Below are 20877 nucleotides of genomic sequence, written 5' to 3' on the forward strand. Positions count from 1 at the left end.
GTCCTTTCTCCATGGGTGCAACCACGTGCTCGTCAGAAGAAAGCCAGCAGCAACAGGGTGACCCCGGGGGATGAGGCCCAGCCACGCCTCTAGACTTCTAAGATGTCTTACATCCCTGGAAACTATGTTCCTGATGTTTTCATTTTGACACTTGACAGTATCAAATTTTGTCATTAAAATGTCATTCAAATATGTACTTTAGAATAATTGCATGCAAGGATACCCAGGAAAATGTGTCTTTAAAAAGAGAATAATGCAGAGAGGAGACAGCCCTTCTGCACATGAAAGCAAACTGTAAAACCTCTGTGATCAAATCAGGGCAGTAGTCGGACCTGTGGAATAAGATAGAAAGCCCAGAACTTTTTTTTTAATGGTGCTAGACAACTGGTTAATCATTTAGAAAAACATAAAATTAGATCCATGCCTCACAGGATACATAAGAATCAACAAATGGGGCGCCTGGGTGACTCAGTGGGTTGGGCCTCTGCCTTTGGCTCAAGTCATGATCTCAGGGCCCTGGAATCGAGCCCTGCATGGGACTCTGCTCAGCGGGGAGCCTGCTTCACCCTCTCTCTCTGCCTGCCTCTCTGCCTACTTGTGATCTCTGTCTGCCAAATAAATAAATCTTAAAAAAAAAAAAAAAAAGGAATGAACAAACAGGTCAGGTCCCAAAAGCAAAAACTGAGACCATACGAATGCGACAAAAATGCATAGATGAATGCCTCTTTGACCTGGTTGCTGGGAAATTATCTGCCTTAAAATGCAGATAAAATTTAAAAATGTCATCAATTCGACCATATAAAAATGTAACAAAGGAACTTTTTCGGGGAGGAAACATCACTACAAACAAAGTCAAAAGCAGTTGACACACTGGAAGAAAATAGTGGCAACATCTCACAGATGATGGGCTAATGTCCCCAACAGGTAAAGAACTCTTAGGATTAAGAAGAGGAAAAGTGGACCAAGGATATGATTCATAACTCAATAAATTAGATCTTGAAGCATATGAAAGGAAGTTCAGCTTCATTCATAATGAGAGAAATGCAAATTAAAGCCACACGGACATCTTACTAATAGTGGAATAAAGAAAGTATGACGACACGTTGTGTTGGTGAGGCTCTGGGGTCACAGGCATCTGAAACATTGCTGATGGGAGTGCAGACTGGTATGACCCTTATGGAGGGTGCTAGACATTCCCAGACCCCGCAGATACACTGCCAACCAGAGGAAATACGTGTGCACAGGTTACTCATGCATCCTGTTTGTAGCTGCAGAAGTGAGGAGACAGCCTGAATACTCGTCTGTAGCCGAGTGCGGCAACATCGAGTGGCTGTTACACACCAGGGACTCCAGGTGTCAGAGATGGTAGCACCAGGAACAGGAAGAACTGCCAGGAGTGGTTTCCGGGGTTTACTAATAATTGACAAAAGCAACCGGCAAGAGAGTAGTACCTGCCGTTTTTGTGAAAGAAAGAAGGGGGGAAAGGAAATAATATATGTATCTTACTCATTTTTGCGAAAAGAAACACAGGAAGGAGAAACCAGAGACTGAAGAGATTGGTTACCTGGTGGGGGAAGGAGTGGAAAGGGGCAAAGGAATGGGGGGTATTGGAATGTGACAGGCCTTTTATAAAGTTCTTTTAAGATTTTAAGGGGCAACTGGGTGGCTCTGTCAGTTAAGCATCTGCCTTCAGCTTGGGTCATGGTCCCTGCGTCCTGGGATTGGGCACCGCGTCGGGCTCCCTGCTCAGCTGGGAACCTGCTTCTGTCTGTCCCTTTGCCCCTTTCCCCAACGTGTTCCCTCTATCTTTCTCTCTCAAATAAATAAATGGCTAAAATCTTTAAAAACAAAGATTTTCTTTTTAAGTAATCTCTATATCCACTGTGGGACCCGAATCCACAACCCCAAGATCAAGAGTCACGGGCTCTACCAACTGGGTGGGCTGGGCACCCTGGCCTTCGATGAAGCTCTGACTTTGGGAATCATGTTAATATATCACACAAACAAAGCAGGGAACTAAATCCAAATGGAGTATATGAACGGAGCCACATTTCACATGAACTCCATACCCACAGTGAAGAGGGGGTTTTGACTGTATGCCCTCAGGCTAAAGCCAAGCCAGAACTCTAAATAACTATTAAACTCTAGTTAGGTAAGCTGTGTTTTCACAGAGGCATAGGTTGGCAATGCTGACCGTACTTCGTGTTCTAGGGTTGAGCAAATAAATATTCATGGGTAGCGAAGCCAGGTTTCTGTCCAGAAGGGACTCACAAATATGAAGAAAGGAAAAGAATCGGGTGGTGTGGCTTTGCAATTAGAAGTATCCGTGTGAGCTCATGGTTTTAATGTTTCTGAAGAGCAAGATATTGACGTGCAGAGTACAGTTTCCTAGCTGTCTGCTGAAAGGACCTAGAAGCACTGAGCCCTGGAACAAATCACACCGCACAGCCGCCATTCTCCACCAACCAGTGTTTGGGCTTCTTGGAGAAATGTCTGGTTTTAGGACTAGGACCGGAAAAGCGCAAAGCAGCCAAGAACAGCTCACAATGATGGTGGGTACGGTGCCTACAGGGTCCCAGGAACAGATCAGGACACAGGAGACGAGTCGATGAAAGCCAGCATCTCCAGGAGTGGGACAGACAGTGCACTGAGCACACAGCGTCATTTTCAGGGAATTCCCACCCAAAGTGCAAAGCCCGAATCTTATCAGAAAAATCCACGTTGAGGAATATCCTTCAAAATAATTAGCTTGTGGGGCACCTGGGGGCCTCAGTCAGTGAAGCGTCTGCCTTCAGCTCAGGTCATGACCCTGGGGTCCTGGGATCGAGCCCCACATCGGGCTCCCTGCTCAGTGGGGAGCCTGCTTCTCCCTCTGTGGGAGGCTCCCCTGTTCATGCCACTCCCGTCAAATAAATTCTTAGAAAAAAATTTTTTTAGCCTGTGTTTTTTTAAGGTATCCGTGTCATGCACCCTTCCAAAATAAAGACAGCAAAATATACGTATCTGCTGAACAGCAAAATCTGAATAAATTTTGTTGTAGAGTCTACGATGTCGTGTCAGTGTTAGTTTCTGGGGAGAACTGAACTGTGGCCGTGTGATGCCCTTGTTTGGGAGGAGCAGACACAAGTATTTACAGGCCAAGGGGCATGATCTCTGCAACTGATGGCCAAATGGTTGAGAAAAAGAATATAGCAAACAGGAAATGTTAGTATTTAGGGAACCCAGGAGGTGTGTAAATGGGAATGTTTTTGCAATGTTTCTGTAAACCTAAGTTTGTCAAAATACAAATGGGAAAAACACTATGGCATCACCTGAGAGAGACAGTATACTTTACCTTTCCTGGAGGACCCCGGGTGTCGCTCTACACCTTTGTCATGGGGGCGTGTGCTCACACATGCCGGCACCAGGCCCGCAGGCGGCCTGCCCACACTGTTCCTGTGGCTCTCCGCTTTCTGCAGGCATCAAGTTGCAGTCGGTCAGCCTATCTGAACTGCAGCTGGGTGTGGAAGGTATACAGAGTCCTAAAGCAGAAGACTCCCTATGTTCCTGGGTCATGGCCCCTTTGAGATCCTGGTCACAACTGTAGATCATTTCTCTTTAAACAATGTACACGGGAGCTCGAAGGCAATTTGGGAGGGAGGCAGTTATGGTCCTCCTGAAGACCACGGGAATGGTCTTAAATTGCAGTGAGGGCCCTTTTGGGGTCTAGCTTATGCGAGAGGCTGCCGGGGGCTGGGCCTGTGACTTGCACCACCATCCCGTTTCTCAGTGACTGCCTTGGGTTAATGAGATAACCCTTCCATGATGAGGACTCTAGAAGACCGAGCATTATCTGCATGCCAGGCCCCGTGCTCAATGCTTCCTAGACCCTAAACACCCCACAAGGTATGTGTTCTCACCATTCACAGAAATGGGGCTGACAGCCACAAACTTGGCCCTCTGCTTCCCATCAAGAACTTCTGCAAAGAACAGATCACATTTGACCCCACTGGATGGGGAAGACTGGGCTTTTCCAAAGCCTGCACTTGGTCTGCATGTCAACAAACTGTGCTTTGTCCCCAATTCACCACACGCACCAGAGTGTAAGAACACGGATTTAATGAGACAGCAGCCAGAGCGTTGTCATGGTGGGACACCCCGGCTGCTCTCTGTGGAGGGCGCGCCACGCAGACTGGGTCTCGGTGGTCTTTTTACCGTGCTGTGGACACCAAGACCCACACACGACTTTGTTTAAAGACTTTGCCATTCCAACAGGGTAAGTGGAGACATTGGGAAGGAGGAAATGGGCTTGGTCAAAAAGGAAAGGGAGCCAACTCTTTGTCCAGCAGACGCCAGTGTATTATTAATGCTTCCTACGGACACGGTGATTGTAACTGGAATAATGTGATGTTCACTACACAGGAGATACAGGAACGGCCAATGTCCTTGTGACAGAAATGGAACACAGTGGAGAGAAATGTGCAGATTTGGGGGTATAGGAAAAGATTGTTTGGCCCTTAAGCCCCTCTTCAGCCCTGGAGAGGAAGGGGAAGCAGGATGGGGACCTGTCGCTGGTCCAACCTCTCCAGTGCTTGCTTCTCACTGTCACCCCGAGGCAGATCAGAGCACACCACTAGAGGACTGCCCAGGGCCACCATGGGAGGCTTTCTGATGGTGCAGAGAAGCAAGGAGGGGACAGTCTTTATCCACCATTCTTGTCAGCCAGCAAGCTAAGCTGGCCTTTCTGCCACCAGTCCAAGGTGACAGACGTCCAAGGGGACTACACTCCACCAGCACCACCCGGCCCGTCACCTGTGCACATCTGCAGCCAAGCGCAAACCAGGCAAGAGGGCACAAAAGATGAGAGTCACACCATGGAACATCCTCTTCCCACAGACCTCCCCCCACGGCGGGGTCTCTGCAGCACAAAACAACCCCGCAAATACTGAGCCAACATTGGCGCCCGCGGTGAATATCTGGGCGTTCTCACCCTCCGTCCCGGGATTCCACTGGCCAGCAGGGGTAGAGGACCTTCCACATCCAATCCTCAGTCTTCCTGCACACACTCTGGGGTCCCTGCCCAAAGCTCCCTTGAGCAAATACTCCCAGTGCCTGACCTCAGGCCCCCAAACAAAAGACCAGTGGCTGGTGGTGATCTCTGAGCTGTCCAGAGCCCTCAGATGGCACAGGGAGCCCCTCCGGCAAAGATCTGACTGCAGCCAACCCTGTTGCCTAACCTAGACCTTCCCCCAGGGGCACAGTCCCTGCTCCCAGCTGGGAAGGAGGACAGCCTCTTCGACCGGACCCCCAGCCGCCCAGCCTGGAGCACCACAATGAGCACAAAGGGAGGAGTGGGGTCCACCCAGGGGGAAGAACCTCATGGCCCCCGTCCCTCCATGTTGTACGGAAGCGGGAACCCCTGGATGGGCCCTGTCGGAGGAGAACCCAGAGAGAGAGAGAACCTTGAGAGGCAGGAGCAGGGCTCTCAGGAGACAGTCGTGAACGACTCCAATTAGGGCCACCTACAAGTCCCCACACAAGGGGTGAAGGGGATGGGGGCCTCCAGGTAGATCCAAACCATCCATTGCAGAGGAAACTCAGGCCACACCTGGATGTCTGCAACCAGCATTTCCGGGGCTTGTCGGCCACTCCCTCAAAGCCCTCTAGGGGTTCTCAGGGTGGCCAAAGCCCAGCGGCCTTGACCCCAAGGGCCTCCTCAAGGCTCTTTGCCACAGGGGGCAGTAGGAAGCCTCTCCCTGCTTCCCTGTTCATGGACCCCACGCCTTCCCAGCAGCACACCCAGGAAAGAGCCCCACGAGGCTGCCCCCAGTCCCAGCAAGTGCCTGGGACAGGATGATGGTCCTCACAACCTGCTGGCCCAGCACTGGAGAGAGGTCTGGGGCTGGGCCCTAGGGGTCTCCAGGACACAAGAAACACCTTGACTTTGGCAATCACTGGCAGGCTGGATGCCAGAAAGACCTGGGAGGGGCTCCTGCTGCTCTACGCATCCACATCCGGACCAGGCTCCTGGAAGAGCGACTGCTTGCGCAAGGTGAGCCGAGCACATTTGGGGCACGTGGTGGAGTTGTCATAGTAGCAGTCCCTGGGGACACGGAGGGTGGGGTCAGCCCCAGCAAAGGTCTGGGCTCTGCACAAGAAACTACCACGAAGCCTTCCAGGACTTCCTAAGTCAGGCCCTTCTATCCGCCTTCTATGGATGGGCACATGGAGGCAGTTTCTCCCAGAGGGCAGAAGTCAGGTCTGCACCCAGTGCCCCCAGGCCTGGATCCTGGGCCTCAGGGTGGGCCCCTGCCGCAGGGTTCACACCTGCCAGCCGGCTACCATCCGACATCTGCTGGGAGCACCCCGTGTCTCGGCTTCCCTGCCTGGTCTTTCCACCACTGCACAGAGCCTCACATGGGGCACCGGGTGCACACCGGGTCCTGGGGACGGCTGCTCCTGGAATACCCACTTTTCACTCCAGTCCCTCTGGGACAGCAGCCCCAGGCGGCAGCAGCAACGCGCGCCGGGGCGGACAGCAGGTGCCCGACGGAAATCCACGTGGGCAGCCATGGGAGGCGCCCATCTGAGCCCAGTGTGCAGCACCCTGCGGGGTCCGGCAGGCCCAGTCTACGCTGGTAACTGTACGGGTCAGTCTTCCAACCTATGGCATTATTTTTCCGAATATCCCCTAAGTCTTTTTCTCACAAACACTTAACGTTGTTCAAACCTAAGTAGTTAATAAAAACGTTAGGTATTTCTTTGGGCCTAGGGATGTTTGAAAAACCACCGGGACACTGGGGCTGCCTGGAACCAGAAAGTCGAGGGCCCTCTGGCCTCCGCTACAGCACGCGTCTGCCGGAGCAGGGAAGCAGTCAGACCCACCCGCACACCGGGCTCTGGGCCACAGCACCCCTCCCTGGCCCCAGAGGGACTTGCTCCCCTTGGAACGTCTAATTTAATCCCACACATTAGGGTCTAACGCTGCATCTAGGATCAAGGCAAGGGGCTGTGACAATCAGACAGCAAAGACTGACCCCCAAATGCCGCCCCTCCCTCCGCCCCTCCGCTGCCGGCCGGGAACCCGCACACCTGGCCTAGGGGTGGGTCGGGCCACACGAACCTGTGGAAGACAGCAGAGCAGTCGGTGCACACGGACGTGTGGCTGTCGAAGGGGAAGAGGACGTCACCCTCTCTGCAGAGCTCACACACGAAGCCCTTGGCCTGACACCGCTGGGACGACAGGGCAGCGTGGAGGGCGGGTCAGTGCCGGCTGTGGAGGGCACCTGAGGCCGAGGACACACGGGGCCCAGCGGCTCGCCCGCCCTCCCTGCCCCAGGGACTGGGAGTGGCGGGAAAGACGCCCCCAGCCTGCGGGTCCCCGGTCTGCCCACCTCACAGTCCAGCTTGATGTGCTTGGCGAAGAGCGTGTGTGTCTCCGTGAGGGAGCAGCTCAGGCGACCCGTGTGCGCGTCCAGCAGGTCCTGCACGGAGTACATCTCATCGTTCTCCACGAAATGCTGCCGGTCCTGGAGCTGTGGGTCCCAGCAAGCGCCACCCCAAACACTGGGTGAGGGTCCCTCCTGCGGCCCGCCCCCCTCCCCCAACCAACCCGCCCGTCCTCCAGGCCCCCGGGAGCTCACGGGAAGCAACAGGGGGTGTCGGACTCTGGGCCTCGTGGTGCCCTCCCCCAGCCACGCCCGCTTTCGGCACGCGGGGCACCCCGCACCTCTGCCCAGCACGCCAAAGCTCCTCCTGGGCCTGACCCTGTTCACCGTCCCCCCTTCCCGGCTTTGTCTTACTCACAGACCTCACCACCCCCTGACTCTTTCTTTTTCTTCCCCACCTGAAGTGAGGACACAGACTCCTGCCTGTTTTATTTCCTGCTCCCTGGAATCTAGAACAGTGAATACCCATGAACGCTTATTGACCCAAGAGTAGGGGAGCCTTGAAGAGTGTGTTTGTGCTCAGTCCTGCCTGAACAGTGCTGTGCCCGGTGCACTCTGTGGAGACCCAGGCAAGGGCTAGCGGGTGACACCCGCTCCCCTCCATGACAGAATCCGGGAACACTTTTGTGGCTAGAATGCCTGTTTGCTCTCCGAGACCTGGGGTTCCTTGGGACGGAGCATGGGAGACGCGCGCAAGTTAGGAAGTCCTCGGAAAAAGACCCTTTCCCCTTCGCCCCCTGGACTCCCAGCTCCCACTCCGGGGCCGGGGGCCTGACCTGCAGGAGCAGACGGGCCTCCATCGCCTCCCTGCAGGTAATGAAGTAGGGCTTCATGAGCAGGATGTCCTGGCGCAGCTTCTGTGGGTGAGAGGGGAGGTCTGCCGCGGCAGCCCCGGCAGGTCCGCACCGTGGCACACTGGGGGCCAAGGGGGCAGGCACTCCAGGTCAGGCGGGGACAGACGGTGCCTTCACGGCCCCCAGGATGGTCCCAGATCTGAGAGCTCCAGCCAAGCTCGAGTTCGAACCACGGCTTCCAGGCCAGGGCTGCCCAAGGAGCGTTCACCCTCAAACACATTGTACGAAAAAGAGGAAGAATAATGTTGTGTGCTGACCCTGCTGCAATCATCTTGTGGATATCCAGAGTGACATAAAACATACTACTAAATTAACTTCACCTGCTTTTTCCTTTTATTTATTTATTTATTTATTTATTTATCAGAAAGAGAGAGAGAGCGAGCGAGCACACAAGCAGGGGGAGCAGCAGAGGGAGAGGCAGGCTTCCCGCTGAGCAGACAGCCCAGTGCGGGGCTGGATCCCAGGACCTGATCACAACCTGAGCCAAAGGCAGACGCTTCGCTGACGGAGCCCCCCAGGCGCCCTGCTTTTTACTTTTGTAAAAAGTAAAAAGACAATTTCCAAACTGCCTCTGGGCCTTGTATCATATCGTGACTGGACACTGCTCTAGGGTCTTGAACCCTAAGGACAGCTGAGGCCCCCCCCGAACCTCAGCAGGGGGCACCCCCCCGGCTCCCAGGACACACGGGGAGCGGCGCACCCTCACCCCTGGCCCTGCAGCCTCACCCGGATCTCCACCAGCTCCTCCACATAGTTGAACAGCAGAGGGTTGATCTCCCGGAGCCTGAGCACCGGCCGAGACACCATGAGAGCCAGGTACCGCATACTGCAGCGGGACACCTGGGGGGCGAGGGGAGGCACCCCCAGCGTTGCACACGCTGCCCCCCAGGACTCTGTCCCCCCGACCTAAGCCAGGCCCAAGCCCTGGCTCTCCCTTCTAGGGGCTCCAACTCCTCCCTCCCAGCCCCAACCCCCACCCCAGCCTCTACGCCATCCTCGCCGCCCCCCGCCCCCACATCCCGCTCCCCTGCCTTGCCTTGCGCGGCTCGAAGTCCCAGTTGTGCACGACGCGTGCAGGGATGACGGCCAGGTCATTCCAGTGGCAGTGAGTGCAGTAGTACCGGCCCGTGTAGTCGCACTGCCGGGCCTCGCTGGGCGCGCCCCCTGTCACGGTGATGGGTCACTACAAAGTCAGGGCTGCCCTCACGGTCCCTGACAGCTTAGGAATCACACAATATGTGGAAAGCGTGTGGGGCAAGAGGCAGATGACCTGGGAGGCTCCGCCCTCCAGACCTGACACAGTGTCTTCTCAGCCAGTAGGGCACCCTGCCGCCCTCAGTTGTGTCATCAGTAAAGTGGAACAATAACAGGACCCCCGCAGGACTGCTCGGAGGACCCCAGAAATTAGCATGAGTAAATCTCTGACATGTGGCACACCAACGACACTGTGACTCTTCCCATCTACGCAGGCTTTCTGTGACAACGAGGCCACACAGGAGGCTGAGCGCGGGCCAGCGCTGGGCTGGAACCTCAGTCTGCTTGAGTGGGAGTGAAAAGATGCCCGCAGCAGCCCCTTCCCATGGAAAGAGACAGGACACCAGCGCCGGGAGCCCAGCTGCCCCTCACTGTCCAATCTGCCCAATTCTCTTACCCCTGCCCCCATAGCCCCGCCCCCGCACCCTGCTCCCTCCGGGACACTCACGCAAGGAGATGGGCGCCCGGCACTCCGCGCAGCGGTAATCTTGGCTGTCCAGCCCTGTCTCCGGGCAGATGTTCAGCTCATACTCGGCTTGGTGGCTGACTTTGGAGCGCACGCAGGGCTTGGAGATGAGATTCAAACACTTGCTGTGACATCGGTAACAGCATCCTGGGTGGGGGGCAACAGGGTGCCTGTCAGAAGTGGGGGGTATCCAGCAGCCCAGACCGGCCTGCAGCTCCTCCGCAATTCCCACCTCACTCTGAGAGCTTTGCAAGGCCCCCTGTGGGTCCCAAAATGCCAGAGACCTTGTCAGTCCCCATCCCAAGCTTCCGCCTGTGGTGTGAGCAGACCCTCCTCCCCGTCTCCCACCTGCGTGCCTCAAGGGCAGCGAGCTCACTCCATCTGAGGGAAATTCTCGCTCTTCCCTCACAAACCCACCTCCCACACACGGTTTTCTCACCTCAAATGTACTGACTCCATCTTCCCACCTGCTGAGACTAGAATTTGTAACGTCTTCTCAACTTCCCTTTGACAAAAGCCTCTTTCCAACGCTTCTCACCCAAAACACTCCACCCTGATCAGAGAGCCAGCGTCCTCCCCCGGCTCTCCACACTCCTTCCTTCAGGCCATGCTCAGCTCAGTGCCCAGAGTGGTCCTTTCAGAACCCGGGCATGGCGCCTGGGTGGCTCAATTGGTTGAGTGGCTGCCTTCGGCTCAGGTCATGATCCCAGAGTCCCAGGATCAAGTCCCACATTGGGCTCCCAGCGACATGGGGAGTCTGCGTCTCCCTCTGACCTTCTCCCCTCTCATGCTCTCTCTCTCAAAAAAATAAAATCTTGGGGTGCCTGGGTGGCTCAGTGGGCTAAAGCCTCTGCCTTCACCTCAGGTCATGATCTTGGGGTCCTGCGATCGAGCCCCGCATCGGGCTCTCTGCTCAGTGGGGAGCCTGCTTCCTCCTCTCTCTCTGCCTGCCTCTCTGCCTCTCTGCCTACTTGTGATCTCCCTCTCACTCTCTCTGTCAAATAAATAAATAAAATCTTTAAAAATAAAGATCTTCAAAAAAAAATAAAAAAAGATTTTATTTTTAAAGATTTTATTTATTTGTTAGAGAGAGAGAGATCACAAGTAGGCAGAGGCAGAGGGAGAAACAGGCTCTCTGCTGAGCAAGGAGCCCGATACGGGACTCGATCCCAGGATGCTGGGATCATGACCTGAGCCGAAGGCAGCCGCCCAACCAACTGAGCCACCCAGGCATCCCTAAATAAAATCTTTTTAAAAAATAAATAAATAGGGCGCCTGGGTGGCTCAGTGGTTTAAGCCGCTGCCTTCGGCTCGGGTCATGATCTCAGGGTCCTGGGATCGAGTCCCGCATCGGGCTCTCTGCGCGGCAGGGAGCCTGCTTCCCTCTCACTCTCTCTGCCTGCCTCTCTGCCTACTTGTGATCTCTCTCTGTCAAATAAATAAATAAAAAATCTTAAAAAAAAAAAAAATAAATAAATAAATAAATAAATAAACCGGGCGTGTCCAGCACCGACCTGTGGCCCCCTGTGCGCTTAGAGAAAAGCCCTTGGTCCCCTCCGAGGCCGCCTCGACCAGCCTCCTCTCAGACCCAGTGCCCCAGCCACGCTTCTCTCTGCTCCGCGTGGAAGACAATGGCCACACACCAGACACGGAGCCTCGGCACACACCTCCCCCACAGGAACATTCTTCCCCAGATATCCTCCTGGCTTACACCCAGACTTCCAAATTTTGCTTAAATGTCACATGATGCCTTTTCATTCCACCCTAAAGTCACACAAATCATCACACTGCCTGACCCACACTGTTTCTTCCCCTTGTTTTTCTTCAGTGGACCATACTATCTAACACACCACAAGCTCACTCGGAACAGCACCATCCACAGAAATTCTCTGCGAAAACAGAAACGTCCAACACAGTGGCCGCCAGCCTCACGTGGCCACTGAGATTGCATAACTAAGGAAGAAAGTGGTTATTTATTTTAACTGGTTTAAATTAAAATTGGAAGAGGCACCTGTGGCTTGTGGCCACCGCACTAGAGAGCCAAATGTGGAGGAAAGGCTGGTAAAGAAAGGAGTTTGGGTCTGTTGTCCCTTGTCTCATCCCAGGTAGTCAGTCCATCAGGCTCAGTAAACACTGAGCCCACTGCACGGAAGTCACGCGCACACGCCCAGAGCTGCCAGGTCTGGGGTTGACACCCCTGTGCCGGGGCACCCACCTGTGCAGGTGTACCAGGTCTGAATGAGCCCCCAGATGATGGTGTTACACTTGTCACAGGTCTGCTTGACGCTCTTGCTCTTCTCCTTGTAGAAACGGTGCTCCAGGAGGACTCGGATATTGGGCTCGTCCTCATTGGGGTCCTGGAGAGAGGCCCGGGAGGGGTCCCAGGTGAGCTGCAACTCCTTTTCCTTGCCACGAGTTCTTTTACTTATTTCTTCCAGGTACCACTTACAGCAGACGTGGTGAGTTTCCCCCAGCGTCACACCCCCTCTTCCCTTTAGCAACAGAACTCCCCAGGAAGCAGTCGGGCCTGGACCGTCCGGAGAGCAGACTGACTCTCCCCGCTCCCAGATGCCATCCTGGGACGATGTGAGGGTCAAGGGTGTGTGAGCAGGAGTGGTAAGGCCTTCCCTCCCCTCCCACACTTTTCTTGCTAAGTACAGACCCAGAGGTGACAAGAGGCCACCTTAGATTCTCCACGAGGACTGGCAAAGCAATAAGAACAGAGGGCCTGGGACCCCCCAAGACCATTAGCCGCTCTGTGGGCCCTAGGTCACCGACAGGATCTCCACAGAAGTAACATTATGTGTCATTCCTTCAAGCCACTGTATTTCGGGGTATGTTGTTACCAAAGCCTTCCTTGTGCCTTAATGAATATTGTGCTTTCTAATTCCCAGGGATGGTACCAGAAAGTTAAAGAGCACACACGGTCAAGGTAAACCTGTGCGTTTGGGCCTCCAGACCTGTACTGCTGTCCCCTTCATGAAACACTCAGGAAGTCGTCCCCAAGGCTCAAGGAGGGACTGACCTCACGTACTTGAGCCGGTGGGTGGGCATGTGCCCAGCACTGGCCAAGCCAGATTAGACTAACAGAGAAGAGCCTGCCTGTGGGGTGAAGGCCCAGCTCTGTCCTCCATGGGGGGGACAGGTCAGCGCCCACCTTCAGCTCCTGGAGCTTCAGCCGGAGGTGGATCAGCCTCACGACAGCGTCCTTCTGCTTCTCCGACTGCTCAGGCAGCTCCAGGATCACCTGCTTGCACTCCTCGATGGCCTGCCGCAGCTGCTGAATGTCCGAGGCCAGGAACAGACCCTGCCCAGGGCAGAGGGAGGCAGGTGACAGCGTCAGAGGCTCACCCTGCCTGCTCTCCACATGGAGGTCCAGCCCAGGCAGACCCCTCCGCCCCCCGTCACCGGCCTCCATGAAGAAACAGAAGCCCACGGGGAGGGGCCGAGGACTTGCTCAAGGCCCCACGAAGTTAACAGCGCAGGTAGGAACCAGCCCGTGCCACCTGCCCACCAGCGGGACGTGGCCACTCACAGGCCTCTGAAACCCTAATTCAGGATGTTTTCCAAAACACAAATTCTTCTTTTAGAAACTACCCTTCTTCTGGCTGTGTTATTTTGCGTATTTCTACAGAACTTCCTCTTGAATGAAAGCCGGGGGAAGGACAATTTGCCTGTCATGAAGGACAGGAAGTGGCCTCCAGTTTAATCACCAAGCCCCGAGATGCCTCAGGCACCCAGGCACCCTGAGCAGCGGCACCTCACAAGGACTCGGGGCCAGGGCCCAATAAAGGCCCTGGGCTGGGGACCCTGCTATTACAGGGAAGGAAGCCAGGCTCAAGTCGGAGCAGGGTAGCTGAGGCCGCGACCTGGCACAGGGCCTCGGGACACAGCTGCCCTCGGGACACCCCCCACCCCACCCCACCCCCGCCTCCAGGAGACCAGGCAAAGAGCAGGAGACAACCCTACTCTGGAAACTCACTGTGTGGCCCGTAGTGGGGGAGCAAAAATTTCTTCAGTGAAGGTACAAAACACAAATACAAAATACTAAATGAAAAGTAAATGAGAACCAGGGGCTTCTGGGTGAATCTTTTTTTTTTTTTTTTAATTTCAGTTACTTAGGATGTTTCTGTATTTCTCTCAAATAAAAGTTGAAGATACTTTGCATAAAATTAAAAGATTTTCAAACTTTTTAAAAGAAATTATTAGAGCCCTTTAATTAAAAAAAGGAAAAGCAGGGGCGCCTGGGTGGCTCAGTGGATTAAGCCGCTGCCTTCGGCTCAGGTCATGATCTCAGGGTCCTGGGATCGAGCCCCGCATCGGGCTCGCTGCTCAGCGGGGAGCCTGCTTCCTCCTCTCTCTCTGCCTGCCTCTCTGCCTGCTTGTGATCTCTCTGTCAAAGAAATAAATAAAATCTTTAAAAAAAAAATAAAAAAAAAAGGAAAAGCAAAAAAAAAAAAAAAAAGGGAAAGCTTCCATAAAACAAGAAATTGAACCAAGGAGAGTGGCCTGCGGTCCTTCCTGCACCCTGCTGCATGGCCGCAGCTTTCCCAGGACCCAGAGGGAACCAACCCTCATGTCTGCCACCCAGTGACCTGGAATGTGGGGATAGGGACGGCCCCAAACCAGAAGAGCAGCTTTGGGCCCCAAACCCCAGGTCAGCTGGTCCCTCTGGCTCCCCACCAGGGTTTGGAGATGGGAGGCAGGTGTCATTAGGTCTCAGATTCAAGGCCCAGGAGCCTCTGCAGGTAGACCGGTCCTGCTCCCCGAGGACAGGGTGACAAGGATATACCCAGCCGCTCCCGCCTTGGGGGCTCCCCCAGTCCCCCTCCAACCCCAGGCCCAAGCCTTACCACAGGGCGGGAGAAGTGGTCCTCAGATAAGCCAAGATCCATCACTCGCTCGGTGCAGCAGAACTCCGGCTCTCCAGGGGGCAGCTCGGGCAGGGCCTCTGCAGTGGGTGTGGGTGTGGAGGGCGGCAGAGCGAGAAAGGAAGATCAACCTGCCTCTCCCCCAGGAGTAGGCTGGGGCCAGAGAAGCCCACAGGAGGTGCTGAGGGCAGCCAGGCCCTACCCTGGTACCTGCTGTGTTTGCATTGGCAAAGGAACCCTAACCCTATACAGGTAAGAGAGAGCCATGCAAAAAGATGAGGTGGAAAAAAATCTAAAAATAAAATTTAAAAAAGAAACCAAGAAGATGAGGTGGATACCTATGGTCCACAAAGCAGTATTAGAGAAACATCCCAATTTCTTTGGTTGTTTTTTAAGATTTTATTTATTTGAGAGAGAGAGACAGAGAGCACAAGCAGGGAGAGGCAGAGGGAGTGGAGGCAGAGCAGACGCCCCACAGCGGGGGAGGGGGAGGGGAGGCTCGATCTAGGACTCTGGGATCACCACCCGAGCCCAAGTCAGACGCCCCAGAAACATTCCAATTTCTCGGGCACACCTTACGCATGCATACATGGGTTCAAGGCTGCTGGCGGATTTCACAACAGAATTTCTGAACCCCCGTATGGACTCCAGGAGATCTCCGAGCGTGCGCACACACAGCCCAAAGACCCTGACTGCGTCTGCAGCTCTCAGAGCCCTGCCTCCTGACCCCCCGAGGAGCTGGGCCTCTGTCCAGGCCACTCCGTCCTCTCCCTGACCAAACTGCAGCTCTGAGCTCTTTCCCCAAGTACTCCCCCAGTGAGCGCCTGCTCTGTGCTGGGCCCTGGGACACAGCAGTGACACGACAGTCACAGATCAGATCCCTGCCTTCGGGAGAGCGTGTCCTAATGGGGCCACAGAACAGGCAGAACATAGCTTGTGCCGAGGAGGAAAGGGAAGTGGTCAGTAAGGGGCCCAGCTACCTGGGAAAGCCAGCACGCTCCACGGGAGGAACTAGGAAGAGAGGATTGGGGGGCACTCAGGCCTCCCCCCAGCACCTACCTTCAGAAGTGACTTCCGGGGCCTCCTTGCTGGCCCTCTGCTCATGCTGCCGTGGCCCAAGCTCCTTGTTGAAGGGGTTGAGATGGGCCTGCCGGAACCGGGCCAGCTTCTCGTCATATTCCATAGCATCCCACCTGTGGGGGCGGGGAGGGGGGGACGGACAGACAGAGATGAGCCTCTAGGTGAGCTCTAGACTCCCTGCACTCCCACCCCCTTCCTGAGTTCCCAGGGTTCCAGAGGGATGTCCGGCCTCCTTCCCTCCCCCAGGAGGGTTCAGGTGGAGCACCCCCCCACTGCGGCTGCCATCCTCTGCCCTTCCTCCAACCAGCTCAGCCCCTCACCTGGGCCCCACGGGTAGCTTCCCCTCAGGAACAGAGACCCACAGGGGGCACGCAGGTGGAACAGAGCTAGGAAAGGGACGTCACCACCCCAAGAGTACCCGGCCAGTCTGGAACCCAAGCCCCCTCCCTCCCAGGACTTCCCATTCGGCCCCAGGCCAGCCATGCCCTCACTGCTGAGAAGGCAAGGCGTGGCCACTCCCACGAGACGACACCTCCCAGGACTCCGGTCCTTACTTCTGGACCTGAGCACAGGTGTTCCTCTTCTGTCAGAGCACCCCAAAACCAGAGCAGTGCAGCAGAACCATCAGAGACAGCTGTCAGAGGTCACAGTGCTGGACACTGAGAACCAAGGCTGGGGGGCAGGCCTGCTCTCCCACCTGCACTGTGGCCTTGGGCACAGCCCATCTTCCTGGTGCCCAGGGAGCCCTACGTCTCTGCTGGCATGGGGAGAAGGCTCCGGAATGCTCATTAAGCATCACGTAGGCCAGCACGGCACCTCACTGGCCTGGATTCCCACTGAGGCTCTGTGTGGCCCAAGTCAGTGCACGGCCCACACCTCAGGATCTCAGGAAACAGGAAATGCCTCACTCCCCACTGGCCCGTCTCTCCCCTCCCAAGAGCTCAGCAAGTGGCCAAGCACACAGGGCTAAAGGCTCCTGAAAGGTAGAAAGGGGCTTTGACTGGAGACACTGATTCACTTCCCAGGTCCTCCCCTCCTTAGCTTCTCTGCCACCAAAGTGACATGAGTTCATAGGAAGTCAACTGTTTTTCTTAAAAGTGCCGGGTGTTACTAATGCTTTCTCTGTACCTATTTAGTCTAAAATAATTCATGATTATCAAAGACAAGCCTATGACTGCTATCTGCACTCCCTCCAAAAGAAAGACAATGGATTCCAGAGAGGACAGCCTTGACAAGAGTCATCCCCAGCGCCACCCAGTGCTGGCTGCCCAGCATCTGGGTCAGAAACTCCGCACCAACTGTCGGACCTGTCCTACCTGTTCAGCCTCTGCGGTGGGGATGTGGCAGAACCCAGCACCTGGGTCAACGCAGATGCCATGGATTATGGGCTTAAGCCTCCTCTCTCTCATTACCTGACAGCTTTGGGCAGATCACTCAGGGTGGTTGGGCCCTGACGACCAGTGCCTCTCCAAACAACAGAATCACAGTGTCCTGGGAAGCACCTGGAGTGCAGGACAGACCCAGCTATGCCAGGACTCACTCACCCCATCTTTCCTAGTGGTGACAAAGATTCTGTGCCCGACCAGGCTGCAGTCAGGCTCCTGAACCTTCTCCTAGGCCCCCTGGGCCCCTCCTGTGACATCGGTTCTAGCAAGAACCCTGCTCCGTCGGTTCAGCAGGAGCCCCCCACCCGGATACCCCATCACCCTCAAACCTTCTGTCACCCCAGGTGACACCTGATCACCCCAGCCTGCCCTCATAAGAGATCCTGGTAGGTCGGCTTAGCCAGAATCCCCACTCAGCCCTGATGTGTCCCCTCAGTGATTTTACCCTGCTCCCTGGCTATAAATTCTCACTTGCTTGTGTTGTGTTCTGAGTTGAATGCAGTTCCATACCGAGAGGTCTCTTTCCCCTACTGCAAGAGTCTTCAATAAAATCTGCACTTACTGCTTTAGCAACAGTCCGGGTATGTTTTTTCTTCTCTGGGCCGGGGAAGCTGGATTTGGGGTTTGTCACGATTTCCCAGCCTCCCTATAGTTAGATGTGGTCATGCGACTGTGTTATGACCAATGGAATTTAAAGAGAAAAATCTCATGGAATTTTTCTTAAAAGAAGGCCCTGCCCCTCTTCAGCTCTTCCTACCTCTTGCCGCCTGAGATGCAGATGTAATGGGTGGAGCTGGCGCAGCCACCTTGGGTTTGACAAAGAAGCCCTGAGCTCCTTCACCCCAGGCTTCATTCAAGTGAGACAGAAATAAACTTCTGCTTTAACCACTGTTACGGGGAGAGGGATCTCTATCTCTTACATCTGAAACAGATCCTGAGGGATCATCTCAAGAGCCTTGTGGTAATAAAATGAACTGGTGCTATTCAAATCCCAGATCTGTCAGCAACTAGCTGACATGTATGGTCTTGGGCAAATGCCTAAACTTTCTTAGCTCTTGATTCCTCATGTTTCAAACAGGGGAAATGACAGGGTTATTGTGAAGATTAAATTAGTTAATACAAAGTTCCAAGTATCCTGGCCAGCACACAGTACGCATCTGATAAGTACCAGGTACAGCTTACTATTATTATTGTTGTTACTAATGTTATTAAGAATCAGATAGCCCTGGGCACCTGGGGGGCTCCGTCCGTTAAGCATCTGCCTTCAGCTCAGGTCATGATCCCAGGGTCCTGGGATGGAGCCCCGCATCAGGCTCCTTGCTCGGTGGGGAGCCTGCTTCTCCCTGTCCCTCTGTCTGCTGCTCCTCCTGCTTGTGCTCTCACTCTCTGTCAAATAAACAAATAAAATCTTAAAAAAGAATCAGATAGCCCTGATTTAAATTCTGGGTTTCCCAGTGATGAGCTATGCGATCCAATGTTCCTGCCCACAAAGAAGAAGACTACCTAGCTCCTGGAGTGGGTAGAAGGACTAAGTCTGTACTTATAGGTCAGGTGAACCCATAGCCCAGAGCTGCTGCTAAGCGAGCTGTCACAGTCATCCCATGATTACCACCCCAACCCCAAGGAAACCCCCCACATTTTGAACCACGGCCAGAGGAGCTGAAAAGCAGGAACACCTCTGCTCCTCCCAACAGCCCTCCTCTGGGCTAGAAGCTCCCCTGGAAAAAGCATCTTTCAGTTGCCTCCTTACGGGCTGTGCCAGCTGCCGGCCTAGCACAGAGGCCATGAGTGAAGATGCCTGCTCATCCGACCTCTCTAGCCTCAGTCTCTCTCCTGCCAAGCTGGAGAATCACACTTCGCTCAGGACTTCTGAGGGCACACAAGTGATGTCCCAACAACAGAGGCCCCTGGGAGGCATTACTCAGCAGCTGCCTTGGCTCCACCCCCTCCTCCCACTCTCCTCCCCACCCCTACCCCACCCTGTTCACCCCTCAGAGAGCCCTGCGCTCAGATTTGGGCTGGGTCTCAGAGAGGAACAGGCAGGAAGCTGAAGACTTAGAGGAATGAAGGAAATCCATCGCCCCACCCCTGCCTCCTCTAGAGACTCCCCTTCTCTGGCAGGGGAAGAGAGGGTAGGATGAGAGGACTTAGCAACTCAAGCGAACCTCAGAATAAAGCCCAGGGGCTCAGGAGGCAGGCACTGAAGCCCTGGGCTTAAGCGCAGGTGCACTCCTGACGGTTCTATTCTCCCCCAGCCACAACTGGGGCCCTAGAATTCCCCCTGCAGGTGGCAGGGTATAAAGTACATCCTAGATTCTCCTGCCTGGAAGAAGGCCTGGCAGAACCCTCCGGGGAGCAAGGGCGAGCTACTCCCCCTTTAAGGGTTATTTGCCACAGAAGCCTGGCTCAGTGGCCCCCGCGGGCCTCAGGAGCGAGCCACCCCTAAGACATGCCTCCCGCAACTTGGCTGCCGACGGCAACAAGCATACCCTCTCCTACCACGCCCAGCCATTCCCTAGCGAGGAAACGGAGGCCCGGTATCCCCCGAGAGTGGCACAGCCCTGGGATCTGCCGCGGGCCTCACCATCCTACGGCGAGCCCGGACGGCCGGACGCGGTGACAGAGTGACCCGGGGTTGGGGAAAGGCGAGAGAGGAGCCCCTCTCTGGGCTGATAAACCTGCCCGAGCAGGGTGGGAGGCAGCGCAGGTCCCCGGTGCCCCCAGCGCCCCAGGGAGGTCGGGCAAGTCGGAACCCTGCATCGGGCGCGGGCTGGGGCCCTGGGCGGGTTCCTGAGTCCCGGCGCCCTCGGGAGAGGGGGCTCCCCGGGACGCGGCGGGCCCAGACAGCCCCCGAGGGTCGAGCGCCCCTGTTCCCTCCACCCCCAGCACCCCCGCCCCTCACCTGGCCCGCCCAGACTCCCCCCTCCGCCGCTCACCTGACCGCCGCCGCCCTCGCTACATTGTAACGCGCCCCGCCGCGCTCGCTACACTGTCTCGGCCCCGCCGCCCGCTGCTGCCGCCTGCGGCCCGGAGGCTCATGGCAAGCCGGCCCCGGAGGCTGCGCGCCCCGCCCTCGCGCGCTGGCGGCCTCCGCGTCCCGCTCCGGGAAATGGGTGACGCTTCCTCCCGCCTGTTCAGGACGGCATGGCGGATACCACGTTTTCTGTTTTCTGCAATCATAGAAGCCGTGTTCTAGTAGAAACCACAACACTTGGGGCGCCTGGGTGGCTCAGTGGGTTAAACCGCTGCCTTCGGCTCAGGTCATGATCTCAGGGTCCTGGGATCGAGTCCCGCATCGGGCTCTCTGCTCGGCAGCGAGCCTGCTTCTCTCTCTCTCTCTCTCTCTCTCTCTCTCTCTCTGCCTGCCTGTCTACTTGTGATCTCTCGCTGTCAAATAAATAAATAAAATCTTTAAAAAAAAAAAAAAAAAGAAACCACAACACTTAAGGGGGAGAACGGCTGGGGTGTCTGGGTGGCTCAGTGGGTTGGTCCGCTGGGGCTCTGGTCCTGATCCCGGGGTCCTGGGATGGAGTCCTGCGT

At 55.4% G+C, this 20877-nt stretch overlaps 1 protein-coding gene across 3 annotated transcripts; it reads right to left on the minus strand.

The window, feature by feature from the left end:
• Positions 1-4080: 4080 nt before the first annotated feature.
• DEF8 (differentially expressed in FDCP 8 homolog) lies at positions 4081-20329 on the minus strand. Of its 3 annotated transcripts, none has more exons than XM_045988490.1 (12): positions 20274-20329; positions 15932-16065; positions 14855-14952; positions 13159-13308; positions 12217-12358; positions 9984-10148; positions 9318-9445; positions 9008-9121; positions 8204-8284; positions 7374-7514; positions 7103-7212; positions 4081-6082 (listed from the first exon to the last, which is right to left on the minus strand). In XM_045988490.1, the coding sequence occupies exons 2-12, from the start codon at positions 16053-16055 to the stop codon at positions 5980-5982; spliced, it is 1356 nt and encodes a 451-aa protein (XP_045844446.1). In that variant the 5' UTR covers positions 16056-16065; positions 20274-20329; the 3' UTR covers positions 4081-5979. The 3 variants fall into 3 exon arrangements, with proteins under 3 accessions (XP_045844446.1, XP_045844445.1, XP_045844447.1); XM_045988489.1 differs by lacking the exon at positions 20274-20329 and adding an exon at positions 18571-18635; XM_045988491.1 differs by lacking the exon at positions 20274-20329 and having other exon boundaries at positions 7374-7463.
• Between the last annotated feature and the right edge of the window lie 548 nt (positions 20330-20877).

The sequence above is a fragment of the Meles meles genome, chromosome 19, assembly GCF_922984935.1.
Source record: "Meles meles chromosome 19, mMelMel3.1 paternal haplotype, whole genome shotgun sequence".
NCBI classification, from domain to species: Eukaryota; Metazoa; Chordata; class Mammalia; order Carnivora; family Mustelidae; genus Meles; species Meles meles.